This window comes from Panthera onca, chromosome B3, assembly GCF_046562875.1.
Source record: "Panthera onca isolate mPanOnc1 chromosome B3, mPanOnc1 haplotype 2, whole genome shotgun sequence".
NCBI classification, from domain to species: Eukaryota; Metazoa; Chordata; class Mammalia; order Carnivora; family Felidae; genus Panthera; species Panthera onca.
This window is the reverse complement of record NC_138344.1, coordinates 38,026,333-38,040,588: the sequence shown is the minus strand read 5'-3', so window position 1 is coordinate 38,040,588 and position 14,256 is coordinate 38,026,333. Positions and strand designations below refer to the sequence as shown.

At 53.5% G+C, this 14,256-nt stretch overlaps 1 protein-coding gene across 4 annotated transcripts in view; it reads left to right on the top strand.

Annotated features, from left to right (window-relative positions):
* Positions 1-9,795, top strand: part of SMAD3 (SMAD family member 3) — a 119,601-nt gene extending 109,806 nt beyond the window's left edge. For 3 of the 4 annotated variants that reach the window (XM_078448768.2, XM_078448769.2, XM_078448770.2), the window contains 2 exons: positions 2,782-2,926; positions 5,392-9,795. In XM_078448768.2, the coding sequence (XP_078304894.1) occupies positions 2,782-2,926; positions 5,392-5,515 (269 nt within the window). In that variant the 3' untranslated portion in view covers positions 5,516-9,795. The remainder of the gene's footprint in view (positions 1-2,781; positions 2,927-5,391) is intronic. The other variant, XR_014137797.1, reaches the window with a different exon arrangement.
* The last annotated feature ends 4,461 nt before the right edge of the window (positions 9,796-14,256 follow it).

Here is a 14,256-nt window from a genome sequence, read left to right as displayed (position 1 = left end):
TTGTCTCCTCCTCGCTTTTTGCGTTGCCAGCCCGGAGGTGCCTCGCTGGGGTGTTCTCTGTGGCTTCTGATCTTGCTGTGCTCTCCTTGACCCTCCAAGGAGCAGACGCAGCATCTGACGGATCTGCCTCTGATCTGTGGGTACCTGCTTGTTGCCTCGTGCGCACAGATGCTCGGGCATTATGCTTTCTTCTTTCATTGCACAAACTCACACAGCATGTGGGCACGGTGCCAGGTGCTTGGGGGAGACGGAGGGGTGCAGGAGGCCCTGCTGCTGTCCCCACAGACCTTAAAAGACCAGCTGAGTATGTAAGACAAAGACACAAATGAGTTTAATACAAGGAAGGGTGCTAAGAACCAAAGCAGCAGCTCAGATAAGGTGCTCCTGGATCCCGGGGGTCAGTGGGGGGGGGGGGGTACTCATTTAAATTTTTTTTTTTAATGTTTATTTTTGAGAGAGAGAGAGACAGAATGGGAGCAGGGGAGGGACAGAGAGAGAGGGAGACACAGAATCTGAAGCAGGCTCCAGGCTCTGTCAGCACAGTGCCAGGCACGGACCCACGGACTGTGAGATCATGACCTGAGCCTATGTCAGACGCTGAACCGACTGACCCACCCAGGCGCCCCACGGCAGAAACTCATTTAACTGCTGAGATGGACTGGGGAGAGCTTCATGGAGAAGGCATTCAGGCGTTGAAGGCTGAGTAGACAAAGGGGTGGTGGGGACCGTGAGGGCATTCCAGGCAGAGGGAACAAAAGCCCAGAGGCAACGGAGAGTAAGGCACATATGGATGGTACCCTGGCTGGAGGAGAGGCCACATAAGAGACAGGAAATGTTTAGAAAGTATGATGGGACCAGACCACAGAAGGCGGTCATGACAAAGTTTTACTTTTATTCTCTGGAACGCTTGAGGGTTTTCTGAGTGGGGCTGAAAACCCCGCTGACAGGGCCGGGGGGGGGGGTGTTGACGACTCCCACCTATGCTCCAAGAAAGGCGGCACCCCAGGGGATGGCTTGCGAGGGGCCGTGGCTGTGCAGCAACACCCGAGGAAGATCGACCCATCAGGGCTTCTTGAGTTAGGAAACCGAGGCTGAGCGTCCCGGCCAGAGGGCCCTGCTCACAGGCACGCAGTCCCTGGGCTTGCTGCTGGCAGAAGGCAGACTGTGACTGGCTAGTCCCGTGTATGGCACATATGTGGCATATGTCTTCCTGTCTGCAAGGCAGCAGATGATAGCGGAGCAATGGGTTTTGGGCAATGTCCGCTTAAGAATGCCAGGAGGTCTGGGGCACCAGAGGACTGGGTGGCTCAGTCGGTTAAGTGTCTGACTCTTGATTTCGGCTCAGGCCGCGATCTCACAGTTTCATGGCTTTGAGCCCCATGCCAGGCTCTGTGCTGACAGGGCAGAGCCTGCTTCAGATCCTCTGTCTCCCTCTTTCTTTGCCCCTCCCCCACTTTGCTCAAAACAAACCTAAAAAAAAAGAAAAAAAAGAATGCAGGTCTGAAATAACAGTACTCTACATTTCCAGGGCATTGTGTGGTTGTGTTCCCAGAATACATTTATATCTTTGCTCTTAGTCCTTTCTAATCATTCTGGCTCCTTAGGAGACAAGTTCAGAGAGGTCAAGCCACCTGACCAAAGGCACAGCTCGTAAGTGGCTGAGCCAGGATGAGGCTAGAACTGTGTGACTCCCGAGCCTGGTGCTCCTCTGCTTCTTGGCTCAGCTGGGAGCCAAAACCCACTTTCTGCCCTGTGTCCCCACACATCTCCTTGGAGAAAAAACGAGAACAGAAAGGTCTGTCATGTTCTTGGCATTGTGGTCATTCCTTTCCCCAACCCTCCTCCCATCTTTTTGGTGAGGGCTGAGTTGGCTGTGGTGGGGTTTGCTGGCTCATGGAGGACCTCCGTGGCCAGCGTCTCAGAGACACGGGCTTATGACAAGAAAGTGACCAGCCCAGAGTCATACAGCAAAATTAGGTGCCCAGTGTTGCCCTGCTAATAAATGTCACCTTAGCTCACCTTTTGGGCTTTTCTAGCATGTTGCTGTTGTCTTTATTTTTCTGACACGTTCCAGGCACTCAGGTGGCAGGACCTCCGGAGATTTATTATAAACTTCATTTGTGCCTGTCTCTGGTTTTACTGCCTGGAGGGTTAGACACACATCCTCGCTTCGCTGCAGATGTCACTCTGACCCAGCCATGTGCCCCAAGGCCAAAATGCGGCCCGGATCTCTTGTTCCTTCCACTAGGGAAGCCTGGGTGGAACCTGGGCCCCTCTGTTGGCGGCCTTTCATCTGGCCCACACTCCTGTCACGGCCTCCCCTTCCCCGGGTGCTCAGCCGTGCCCCACGCAGCCATGGATATTCTGGCTTGGGTCCCTTGTGTCTCTGGTCCCTGGCTTCCTGCCTTGGCCCTTTTGCCCAGGGCGAGGCCCACCTCTACTAGGCCATCTCTCTCGTTCTTGGTGGCCTGCTTTACGGTCTTCCTCAGTGTTCCGTGGCTCTCGGAGCTGGAGCCTACAGGCCAGGGTTTCACCCACCCCCACGGGTCAGCTGCACCTCCCCACTGAGGTGGGGATGGCTTCAAGGCCAAGGACCAAGTCGGCCTATCCCTAGCACGGTGTGGAGTGTGCGGCTGGCGCATGGAATGGCCGCCCTGTCACACGTCGGCCGTGTGAGTTCCTCTGTCTGGATGACCCGGGGGGTGGCTTTAGCCAGGTGTGGGGGGCACGGGACATGGATGTGCTCCGTCCCCACGAGCACTGTTTTCCCTCTCTCGGCAGGATGCAACCTGAAGATCTTCAACAACCAGGAGTTTGCCGCCCTCCTGGCTCAGTCTGTCAACCAGGGCTTCGAGGCGGTCTACCAGCTGACCCGGATGTGCACCATCCGCATGAGCTTCGTCAAAGGCTGGGGAGCAGAGTACAGGTCAGGTCGGGGGCACGTGTCACGGGGACCCGGCTGCGGGAGACTCAGACGGCAGAGCTAGGCCAGCCCTTGCCCCAGAGACCAGAGACCAAGGATGAGGAGGAGCTGGGCACTGTTCGCCCGGTGCTGCGACTACACGTTCCGTTTCCTCCTCGCCACAACCCTGGGTGGGGATGCTGGCATCACCCCCGGCGCACGGATGAGGGGACGAAGGCCTAGGCAGGGAAAGTGACTTGCCTGAGGTCACATTGTTAGTGGGAAGGCGGAGCCCAGAGCCGGGCCTCGTGGCTTCTTCCTCATTGTGCGTTTGGGGCAGACGGTTTTAGGACCACCCTTTCCAGGGAGTTAAGTCGTCCTCCCCTCCTTCCCTCCTCTGGGGCTCCGTCTTTGACTCGAGGGACCCTGAGGATCTAGGGTATTAAAATTTGAGAAGCAGATAGGAGAAGAGATGTGGGAAGTCAGAAAGGAACATAGTTAGTTTACTTGTTCAGAAAAGAAATGATTTTTTTTTTCTTTCAGAATTTCAGATATTGCTTTAAACATGGCACTGGTCGGTTCTACCTGATCTGCTCTATTGAATCTGTCACACCATCCTGGCTTGGGTTTAGAGAATCCTATCCCTTTTCTTGCTCCGCCTAGACGGGAGGTGTGCGCCGGGGCTGTGTGCCCCTCCTGCCCTGCGCTGCCCCTGCCCAGCCCCCGGCTTCCCCGGCAGACGCAGAGGTGCCCACACGTCAGCTGGGGCCAGTGCCTTGCAAGTGACTCCCCCCTTCTCTTCATTTTTCCAGATGTTTGGAATCCATTTTGTTTTGTAGTCATTGTGCACCCCGGCCAAACCCATTTCAATATTGGCTCTGTGCCACCGTTTATAATGAAATCCAGATGAGCATGACTTATGGAAAGTCAGATCCTCGTTAGAGGATGGCGGTCCGTAAAATCTTCTTCCATTTACCGTATTTTAGCTGCTGTTGCCTGTGTCTGCCCCATAGTGCCAGGGAGCACAGCACCTTGGTCCGTGGGGTCTCTGTGAAACCCAGGATGAGTGACCAATTGAGCAACCCAAGTGGTCGGGCCTCTCAGCAGAACTTACGGCCCGGTTATGACAGCCTAAGGAGACTAGCCAAGGCCCGAAGACCCAGCCCGAAGAGAGATTTTAGCCCACCTTTTAGCCCTGGCTGAAACCATTTACGGAACAAGGATGAAGGGTTATAAAAGGAATATTTTTTTAGTGGGGGAGGGAGATACTTAGATGGCTGCCAGTGGGAGAGAGCCCACAGGAGGTGCTTTCACTCCCTCCTACACGCACACGTGCGTCCAAAGGACCACGCTCAGGCACCGTAGGTCAGACAGGCACCTCAGCATCCACAGGCCCATCTCTCCACCTCTACTCAGGTGAAGCGTCGGCCAGGCAAGGAGGGTGGTGGCCTTAGGCTAGCAGCTGTCTGCCTAGCACGGCACTATGGCTCCCCCACCCCGAGTGCGGGGAAGAGGCCCCTTGGTGGCGGAGGAAGCCATTCCCGGGGGACACTGTGTCACCAGGCGAGACGTACTGCCAGCACACCCGGTCCTGTGCGGCCCTCCGCGTCACTGCCACCTGGCAGCCTTGAGGAGCAGCCTAACAGGCGGGTGCGGCCCCTTCCCAGAACGGTCTTGCCCTCCTCCTGCCTCTCGGGCCAAAGAGTAAGATTTCATCCATCCTGTAAGATGACCAAAAGCAGGGAGGGCCCAGGGCCCAGGCCTCTCACCTCCAGCTGGCACCCGCACCTCTGGCCTCAGCAAGATAGCCTTTGCTCACTGGAGGCTGTTGGGAGCTCGCCTGCGGGCTGCGTCATCAACCAGCCTGAATTTAGACAAAGTGCTTTGGGGAAACGAAACGTGTGGTGTGCCTTGGTTTTTTCCAGTAATTGTTCCATGGCTCGCTCTGCTCGTAAGATTTTCCAAAATAAGTCCATAGATGGGAATTATATCAGCACATTGGGAACTGATGGCCTGTGGACTCTGTCGGCGCCTTGCGAAAAACACCCCTCGATCAGACAGACACGCGTCATCATGGCCTGCTGGGGCCCAGGGGTGCCCGTTCGGGACAGATGGGACCGAGGGAGACCTTTGCTCAGGCTGGAAGTTCTTCACCGGGCGGCCGGGGGGCTGACACAGGCAGAGGTGGGCAAGTGCGATACCCTAAAATTTGCCTTACACGTTTAACCCTTGAAGGGCTACCTCCTTTCCCAGCAAGAGAACCTGATTTACTCAAGGCTCTTCCTGGCTGGAGGAGTATGGCTTGGCTGTCTCCAATAACAGTTAGTGGGATCTCCTCTAGGGCAGGGGCTAGCAAGGTGCCTTGGATAGGTCTCTGGCTTTGGGAGGAAGACTCTCATGAAAGCAGGCAGAGGTGTTTTGACTTGTATGTGTGTCTTTCCGGACAATTTTGACATCTCCCACCCCACCCCTTTCTCTGTGTCTTGCAGGAGACAGACAGTGACCAGCACCCCCTGCTGGATTGAGCTGCACCTGAATGGGCCGTTGCAGTGGCTTGACAAGGTCCTCACCCAGATGGGCTCCCCAAGCATCCGCTGTTCCAGTGTGTCTTAGAGACATTGGGTGTGAAGGGGGAGGGTGGGAAGGGACGGGCTTGGGGGAAGAAGGCCGTGTAGGACGTGGAGAAAATTGGAACTCAACTCACTATTGTCAATGAAGAAGTTTTTCTCCCTCAATCAAGGCGGCACCAGCCTGTTTTCCAAAACACAAAAGCAAACCCAGAGATGGATCTTAGGAACAGCTGTGTCTGCTGAACACATTTGCCCTTTGGCCCCAGTTTGGAGGGCAAGAAATGGCTTCTGCTCTGGTGGCTTGAGCAAACAGGTAGTATTTCACCACCTGCCCCCTCCTCCCAGCCTCCTTCTGTTTCAATGACCGCAATCTAGGATGTCACTGTCCAACGGGAAATGGCCCTCGTTTCCGGACTGGAGTGGGAAACTCACCTTGGGTGTTCTAGGTAGAGTAGAGCCTGCAGGGCCACGAGCAAACCTCATGCCTGGCCCTCTGGCACTTTTAACAAAGGCTTCAACTGAGCCTTCCTGAGCTCCAGCACTCTGGCAGACCCCGCACCGCGGGAGCTGGACTGACTTGTGGCGGGGAGGGGGCTTGTCTGTCTCCTCTCCTCTCCGAGCGAACGGATACGTGTGAGCCCGTGTGTTCAGAGCATGCACACAGGCAAAGTGGGGAAAGCTGGTGAGACACCTCCTCTCTCAAATTTGCCCTTTCTCACTTTGAACGGGTGGGAGATCTGCCGGGGCTTCTGCAATGTATAGAACATCTTCTCGCGTTGATCTCAAGAGATGTGAATTACACAAAGTGCTCACACAAAGCAGGAGGCAGCGGTCGCATCGCAGTGTTTGAGCGTGGGTCTCCAGTCATCTGTAAGAGCTCGCTTGCTATCCTTATGCATCAGGCTCTCTCGGTTTACGTAGTCAGTTGCGCTAATTAAATGAGCTTTATCGTAGGCTCGTTTAAATGTTTATTTTATATTAAAAAAGAAAAAATCCTGGTTGGCACACTGACTGGGAAAGCAGCGTGGGGCCCAGCAACCTCTCTCTCAAGGTGAAGCTGTTCCAGGTTTTGTTGAGAAGACACCTGCCAGCAGCACTTTTGGAAACTGAAATTAACAGAAGCAAATTCACCAGAAGGGAAAAAATCTCAGGCCAACACAGGCAAATGAAAAGGGCTATTAAAATTGTTTTTTCTTTTTTCTTCTTTTTGTTTTACACCTTTGAAAACTGCAGGCTTGGTGCACCGAGGCCTGCCATCCTCCCCCTGGGATGTAAGATTATCTAGCTCACAGTAGAGGATCATCAGTGACGACTATAGCAGCTATATTGTATAATAAGTACTGTTCCCAGTGGCAATTAGTGAGAAAATGGTTATAAATTATTGCAACTGGAAAAAAAAAAACAACTCTCCTTTTTTACTGGCCTTTTGCAAAATCCAGCAGACAGAATTGCCACGTGCAATTGGTACTTTATTCCTTGTTGCTGTTTTTGTATGAAATGACTTATCCCGTATTTTTGCATGGATTTCTACCAGGAAAAGTGAAGGGATTTCCTATGGAAGTCCTGTCTTCTTCCAGGTGAAGGGGAGAAAGTGTATACTTCTGGCAGGTAAAAACCTCAAATGTGATGACATTTCTGATGCCTTACGGAGATGTTGGGGGCTTCCTGGTGCCTCCCCGGCAGGATCCTAATGCCTCTGCAGCTCTAGCCTTATGGTTTCCAGGTAGGAGAGCTGCTGTCCAAGCTCCCTGAGGACACAGGAAGAGATGGGAGGAGCACCTTGCCAGACCTACGCTTGGCTTTTCCCGGGGCTTGTTGACACAGAACCCAGAGACCACACAAAACCCCTGTCGACCTGAGAGGGTCAAATACTGCAGGTCGGAAGTTTGCCTGCTGTGCAATGATCTGTGGACTGCTTCTTCCAGGAAGCTCTGAACCTCCTGGATGTGCATTCACGCTCCGGGTCAGGTCTGAGACTCGTGGTGTGGAATATCCCATTTTGGCCTCTGCTGGTGCAATCGTGGCCTTCCTAAGAGCCAGGGCGGCGGTTCCCGAGGGCCTGAGTTCTCCACCTGCTCCATGACCCTCTGAGGACTTCCTATGGCACACAGCTGTCCTCCAGTTACTCGGGAACTAGCTTCAGGTACAGCACAACCTTGGCGACCCAGTGGCTGTGCATGGATGGGGTCTTACAACCCATGATGTTCAGAGCTGAAGGCTACTTTTAGGAGGCATGAAGTTTTAGTTTTGTGTTTCTCCAAAAGCTCACTCGGCCCCTCTTCTTTATAGACTGCTCCTTGGAGGAGGATGTGAGAGGAAAATGTAGGTAAGTCCCCCTCTGGACGAAATTCAGTCCTACCCAGAGGTGAAGACCCTTCCCATCACAGAGGCTGCCTAGGTGCTTTGGGCTTGTGTAATATTAGCGTCCTTCCTTTAAGTCACAAAGCTTGTTTTCTGAATTTGAAAAACCCGTTGTCTGAATGGCCTTTACATGTTAAAATCTTTTTAAAGGACAGTTGAAGGGGGGCAAGAGAAAACAGAGCAGTCTAGTGGGGGTGGAGGGCAGGTTTAAGCGTAGGTGTCTGGGCTCCCCTCCAAGTTGTCTTCACCTTGTGGCTTGTGCTGCCGCTAACCCAAGCCACCAGCACCGGGGTGGAGATCCTCGGCTGCACCCCAGACCCCCCGAGCCAACGTCTGTTCTCTTCCCTTTCCTCCCCCACCCCCGTTTCTAACTTTATTTAGTAACTTTGGTCCTTCCAGCACAAGCAAACAGTAGGTAGCTGCCCCAGCAGGTTCGGGTTACAGGCCTGTGCTGGAACATCATCTCAGTTGGCCACTTTCCTGGCAGGCTGTAGACGATCTGACATTTTGAGACGAGCCTAGAGTCAGGAGCAGGGACTTTGACTCTTAGGAAGCACACACGAGGGCAAGGCTGCTGGCAGACTTTCCCGTCATCCTGATGTTGTCTTTTTTTTTTTTTTTTTTTGACCGTGGTGATAATTTTTTTTAAATCGTTAACGTATTGGAATGAGCTGTAGCACGTTACCTTGTGCTTAGTTTTTTTTCTCCATCTTCCTTTGGCTTCCTAGTGCTTGGACATATTCCAGGGCTAAGTGCTTTTACTCAGAGCGCAGGAAAAGGGTTTCTTTAGGTAGTATGTGCATGCATGTACGTAGTCTGGGCAGAAGGCAGATAGGGTTTCATCCTTAGCCCCAAGCTGCCCTTTCTGACGCTCCGGGAAGGTCTCCGTAGGGCCAGGTCTCGCCTCAGGCCACTCTCTGAAGTCCTTAAAAGGAGAGGGAGGAAAAGGAATCAGGGGACTGTTTCCAAGGGGGTTACTGGTACCAAGAGCGGGCATGAGTTGAGTTCTGGACTCTCTGGGACTTTAAGTGGCAGAGTGGGGAGTTTTCCCCCAAATCTGTGTCTGTCCTCGCTTTACTAGAAGAAAACCTCAACACAGCTGCGGCGTACCATTTTTCTTTTTGTGTCATGAATGTTCCCTTCTAGATCATCCTTTTGAGGAATATCAGCTACTTCTCAAGAGGGTGGGAAAGCAAAAGCAAAAAAGACACAAGAGGATATGGTTCCCACATGACAAGGAGGCATCTCTGGTGGAGGGGTGGCAGTCAGTGGGGAAAGAACTTTTCAGAAACACAGCTATCACGTAAACTCGCCTATTGTGTAAACTGGATTGAGCAATGCTCTCAGTGATTCTGTAACTTTTTGTTATGCTGAAGTATAATGTACACTCTAGCATTCTGGTGTTTTTATATTTATGTGATAATTTCTTAAAACCATTCAAGACCGAGAACTATTTAATTTTTTGAAATAAGTTGGAAAGGTCTCTCCTCCCAAGGACTGACTGTGGCTGGGAAGAGTCGGGGGCCCAGCGGCTCAGCCTCCCGAACCGACCGTCTCCCCCCCCCCCCCCCCCCCCCCCCCGGGCAGGCCACAGGCAAGGCAGCGATCCTGATCCCTGGGTCCCCTCCAGGCCCTTTGGGGTGGTGAGAACTTGACGCAGAGGGTTAGAGCCAGAGCCCCCTCCCTGCTGCTGTGTCGAGGCGGTCCTGGACTCTGGTGGGGTGTGTCAGGGTGGGGGCACAGAGCGGGGAGGCTGTGATTACCTTCACTTCTCAGCCAGCCTGACCTTTTAATACCTTTGTAAAAAGCATGTATGTATTTATAGTGTTTTAGATTTTTCTAACTTTTGTATCTTAAGAGCAGAGCACCTGTTTAAGCATTGTACCCCTCTTGTTAAAGATCTGTGTCCTCTCTTTCCCCTGTAAGTACCCTTCTAATAAACTTTTCATCGAAAAGCTCCCATGCCAGGAGCTCTGTCTCATTCTTGCAGGGTGGGGAAAAGATTTGAAAGCGAGCCCTCCAACGTCAACAATGGCTCCAGCCCCCCTTCTTTCTGCCAAAGCCTCTCGTGCTCCCTGGTGGCCCTCCTCCACTCACCGAGGGTGACGTAGGTGCAGGGCCAGCAGGAGCCCCGGGGTTGGCCCAGCCGGGGCCTCTCCCTCGCTTCCCACACTTAAGGAACATACGGTCCGATCGCTGCCTTGGTACCTGGCCCTCATTTCCTCTGTACTCGGAAGGCCTAGATGCCACCAGATGAATCCTCCCCCAGGCATGGAGGTAGTTTTAGGTTCATAAAGGTTTTCACCCCTTCCAGCTCTGAGGACTCGGTCAGCGCCTGCGTAAATGCATTTTAAATTCGAAACTCCCAAGGACGGAAAGACTCGGTTGACTCTTAACACGGGCCCCGAATGACGTGGATTAAGAAATAGGATTAAAATGAACAGTTTGGGCGGGGAGGCGATGGCATGGGGCTTGAGTAATCCTTTAGCCGGCCGCTTCTACAGCTTCTAAGGAACTCCCCAAACACCTCCCCTACCAGGAGACAGGCCAGTTTCACAGGTGCGGCCCCTCCACGAACCACATCAACTCCTACCTTCAAAATTACTAGTTCTGCCCTCCTGCCCCTGTCTTCCCCGTGGTTTTAGCCTCTCTTTCTCGGCAGATGACTCCAATCCCACCTCTAACCCAAACTGTTCCTTCAGACCCACAACTTTAAATTCCAGCTGCCTCGCAAGTGGGCTCCGAACAACGGCCCCAACCCAAATCCTCTTCCGGCGCCCTCCGCACACCCCCAGTTTTTAGCAGCAGCCTCTCCCGGGTCCCTCTCCCCCATCCTTCCGAGTCCTGAACGGCTTGATGCAGCTCTCCCCTGTGCTCTCCACCCCCTGCTGACCAAGCCTCCCTTTTGTAAAGGCCCTACTGCCCGGACGTCCTGGCTCTCCTCGGCCCTCACACCATGTCCTCTTTTTCTTGGGCCTGCGCCTACTTCTTCCGGGTTGGTGTTCCCAGACCACTGGATGCACTCTCGACATTCCTTCCTGAGTGACCTCATCTCCCCACATGATTGCAAGCCACATTAACGCTAATGACTCCCAAATCAGTATTTCTAGCCCAGACGTCAATCCCAGGCTTCGGACTTGCGTCCAACAGCCTGCTGGCTACTGGTGCTCGGGGGTGCCACAAGTACCTCACCCTTGCAACTGGAAACATGGAATTCTCACCGCCCTCATTACACGGCCTCCCTCCCCTCTGGCCTCCAGCCCCAGAAGTCACCAACACCCCGCACGCCCTAGCAGCCCTGTTTGGCCGTGCCCAGTACGTGAGGTCCTTAGCACCCGGAGAGCAGCACTAGCTTCCCAACGGCTCCTGGCCTCTTGCCTGCTTTCCCGGAAACGCATCTTCCACGCGCGGTCCTGTGACCCACGTGACTTGAGCCCTCCAGTCCACCGCGTAAACTCCAAAGCCTTTATCACGGGCCACCGGACTCTTGTCACTCGACCCCTACCTAGCTGTCACGGCTCGCTGGTACAGCCGGCAGCCCAGGGACAAACAGGTGGTGTTCCTTACACAGCACACTCCTCTCCATGATGACAAGCCCTCTTCCCAAGTCTGCGCTCCCTGCCCCTGTGCCTAACACACCTGCAGGTCTCCTCGAGAACTTTCACGAATGCTGAGACTCAGGTCAGACACCTCCTCCGGGAAGCCATTCGCAAATCTATCACCAGACTTCCCAACTGAGTGGTAATTGTGTTTGTCCTCCCCTCGAGGCTCTGAGTTCCTTGAGGGCAGCATTTACATCTTATTCTTGTATCCCTGGCTTCGTTGGGCCACCGATTTTTGCTGAATAAATTAGTGCCCACAGCTAGCAGATTCTACCTCGGCAATCCTTTCCATCTACTTCCACCGTGCCCTAAGTCCTTACATATGGTTGAAGGAATGCCACCAAAATGCAGTTCGTAATTGCCTTTTCTCATAGCTCTTCTAACATCCTCCTGACCTGTGCCCCCCTCGTCCGGAGATGGAGGGTAGACGGCAGAATTACCACCCTTCTATTTCTCCATCCACAGCAAAAACCACTAAACACCATGCTGGGTCCACTCTCGGCCTCGGAATCCTTCGCAACACAGCCCTCCAGGCAGGTAGCGCGACTCGATTCGTTTTGGCCAAGACTGCTGCCATTTCCCAGGAATGCAGTTGTGGTTACCTGTCTTTTCCGTGCTAAACCCCTTGGGCTCCTTGATTACCTCCCAAGTAGGCACTGGTCCCACCAAGTAGTAGTTCAAGGTCTTCTCCAAATTCACTCCATCCTTGTGCGCCCCGTTCCTCTCACTGGACCGTGTGGGTTTTCCCGACGTAACCCCTTGCTTTCTCTCCCCGTACCTCTGGTTCGTGCTGCAGCTCCCCCTAAGAATCTGCCGCCTCCCCTCACGCTTTGGCTCCAGTTCCACCCTAGCCCCTCGCTCCGTCTGAGCACCACTTCCTCCAGTCCGTGGGTCTCCCAAGTGTGGGCCTGGCCGGCAGCATCAGTACTGCACGGGACAGTCGAAACGCCTTCCCCCAGACCCCGCTGGGGACCTGCTGAACCGAAACTCTGGGCCGGCGCCCTGCGGGGAACTCGCTGTGGGCTCACGTCCGAGAAAGACTGCTCTGAGACGTACCATAGGCTCTCCCCAGCTCACGCTGCGCTCGCCTTCCCACAGCAGTGGAGGCTGGTCCCGACGCTTCACATGCTGCCCGGCACTCTAGCTTTCCTGGCATCCATGCGCTTGCCCCCCGGCCCCCACCCCGCCCCCATCACCTGGGCTGGATGATGAGCTCCCAGAGAGAACCCACACCCTTACCCAAGTCTGCGGCCTCTGCCACGCCTGCAGAGCCTGGTACCGAGAAGGTGCGCCATCAGGGCCGGACCCTGAATCCTGTTTCAGCGCTTACCTGGGTAAAGGAACAGGTGACGGCTGCTCTTCCTCAACTCTGACTCTGAAGCCTTCTAACTTCACCACTGGAGACATCCTGAGAGTTCCCCAGAGCGGCTGGATTGGCACAGACCGTGTCCTTGGGCTTCAGATGAAGAGAAGGTTCTCTCTCCCAAACTGAACTGTTTCTACAAAGTTCCTACCCCGGGCCTCACTTAGTCCACATTTTTGTAGCACTAAAGCCACCTGGTTGATCAGAGAAAAGGGAGAGGCAAAGACGAAAAGCTTTATGTGACCTGTCACTGCCTCCCAGATTTGTGCTTGTGGGGAGAGAAGGTTTGAACCCATCAACAGATAGACACAGATATAAAAGGGTTTTGGAGGAAAATATCTTTTTCCTCCCAGACCTGTGTTCCAAAGATGCAGTAATGGTCACTGGCTCCAGGTTCTGAATCCATACTTTTCCAACAGGAAACACGGTAGAACCAGAAATCATTAAAAGCTGGAACGGGGCTCAGGAGTGTTCCAACAAAAGGCCCACGTTTGTTGCCGTTCCCTCTTGTTAATTCCTCGCTCTGCATGCACGTCAGAGAAACACCTCAGAACAGAGCAAGACTCTTCCTATTCTAGAAGCACTTGGCTTTAGTGCTACAAACACACAAACTCAGAATAAAGACATCTACACTAAGAGCAAGACTCGTGATGTTTATGACATAGGTGGTGCCAAAGGTAAGAAACTGAGCATTTCTACGACCTTCTCTGCAACAGCTTCAATGCCAGAGGCGCAAAGATGGATCGCTACCCTAAACCCTGAGTGGAATCTAAATCAAAACGTGAACTTTGCACACTCAGCCTGCTGCTTTTACAGGGCCTACCGATTCTGGGAGAGTTGACCGTCTGGGTGTTTTCTAACCGGTCCTGCAGGAAGGTGGTACGCTTGACCAGACTTTTCACTTTCTCTGCCTAGAGTCCTCCGGTAAGATGTGGTCTTTAATGACAGAATGCCATACCTAAATTGCCTGACTGCTTTAAAATCTGGGGTGGGGGTGAAGGACGACTTGCACTCGTTACAGAATTCTCTGCAACTCTGTCTCCGTCAATCAGGACGTTCGATGAATCAGAACCTCTGACCACGCTAGACACATGTTTGCTAAATTTAGCTTTGCATCAGCAGGCGCTCAGAATAGCTCTTGGAGCTCTCATGTTACCCTTAGACAGTGATTCTTTTAAGGCTGCTCCTCCATGGCAGGCCGGCGCAGAGCAAGGGGCACTCCACGTGCTCTCTCGATGGCCATTGTTAAGAAACTGGCCTAAGGTAAGGGAATCCGGTCAGCCACAGCGAAGATGTTCACTCCCACCTCTCCGCCGCGGGAGCAGGAAGTTAGCCATAGATCACCTTTCACGCGTTACGAGGAGTTTGCAGTTAACGGCCTGACACGCTCAATGGTCCTTGAACCACATCCCATATTACTCAGCCGTCCAAGTCTAGCGTCCCTGAATCTCTAGCTTC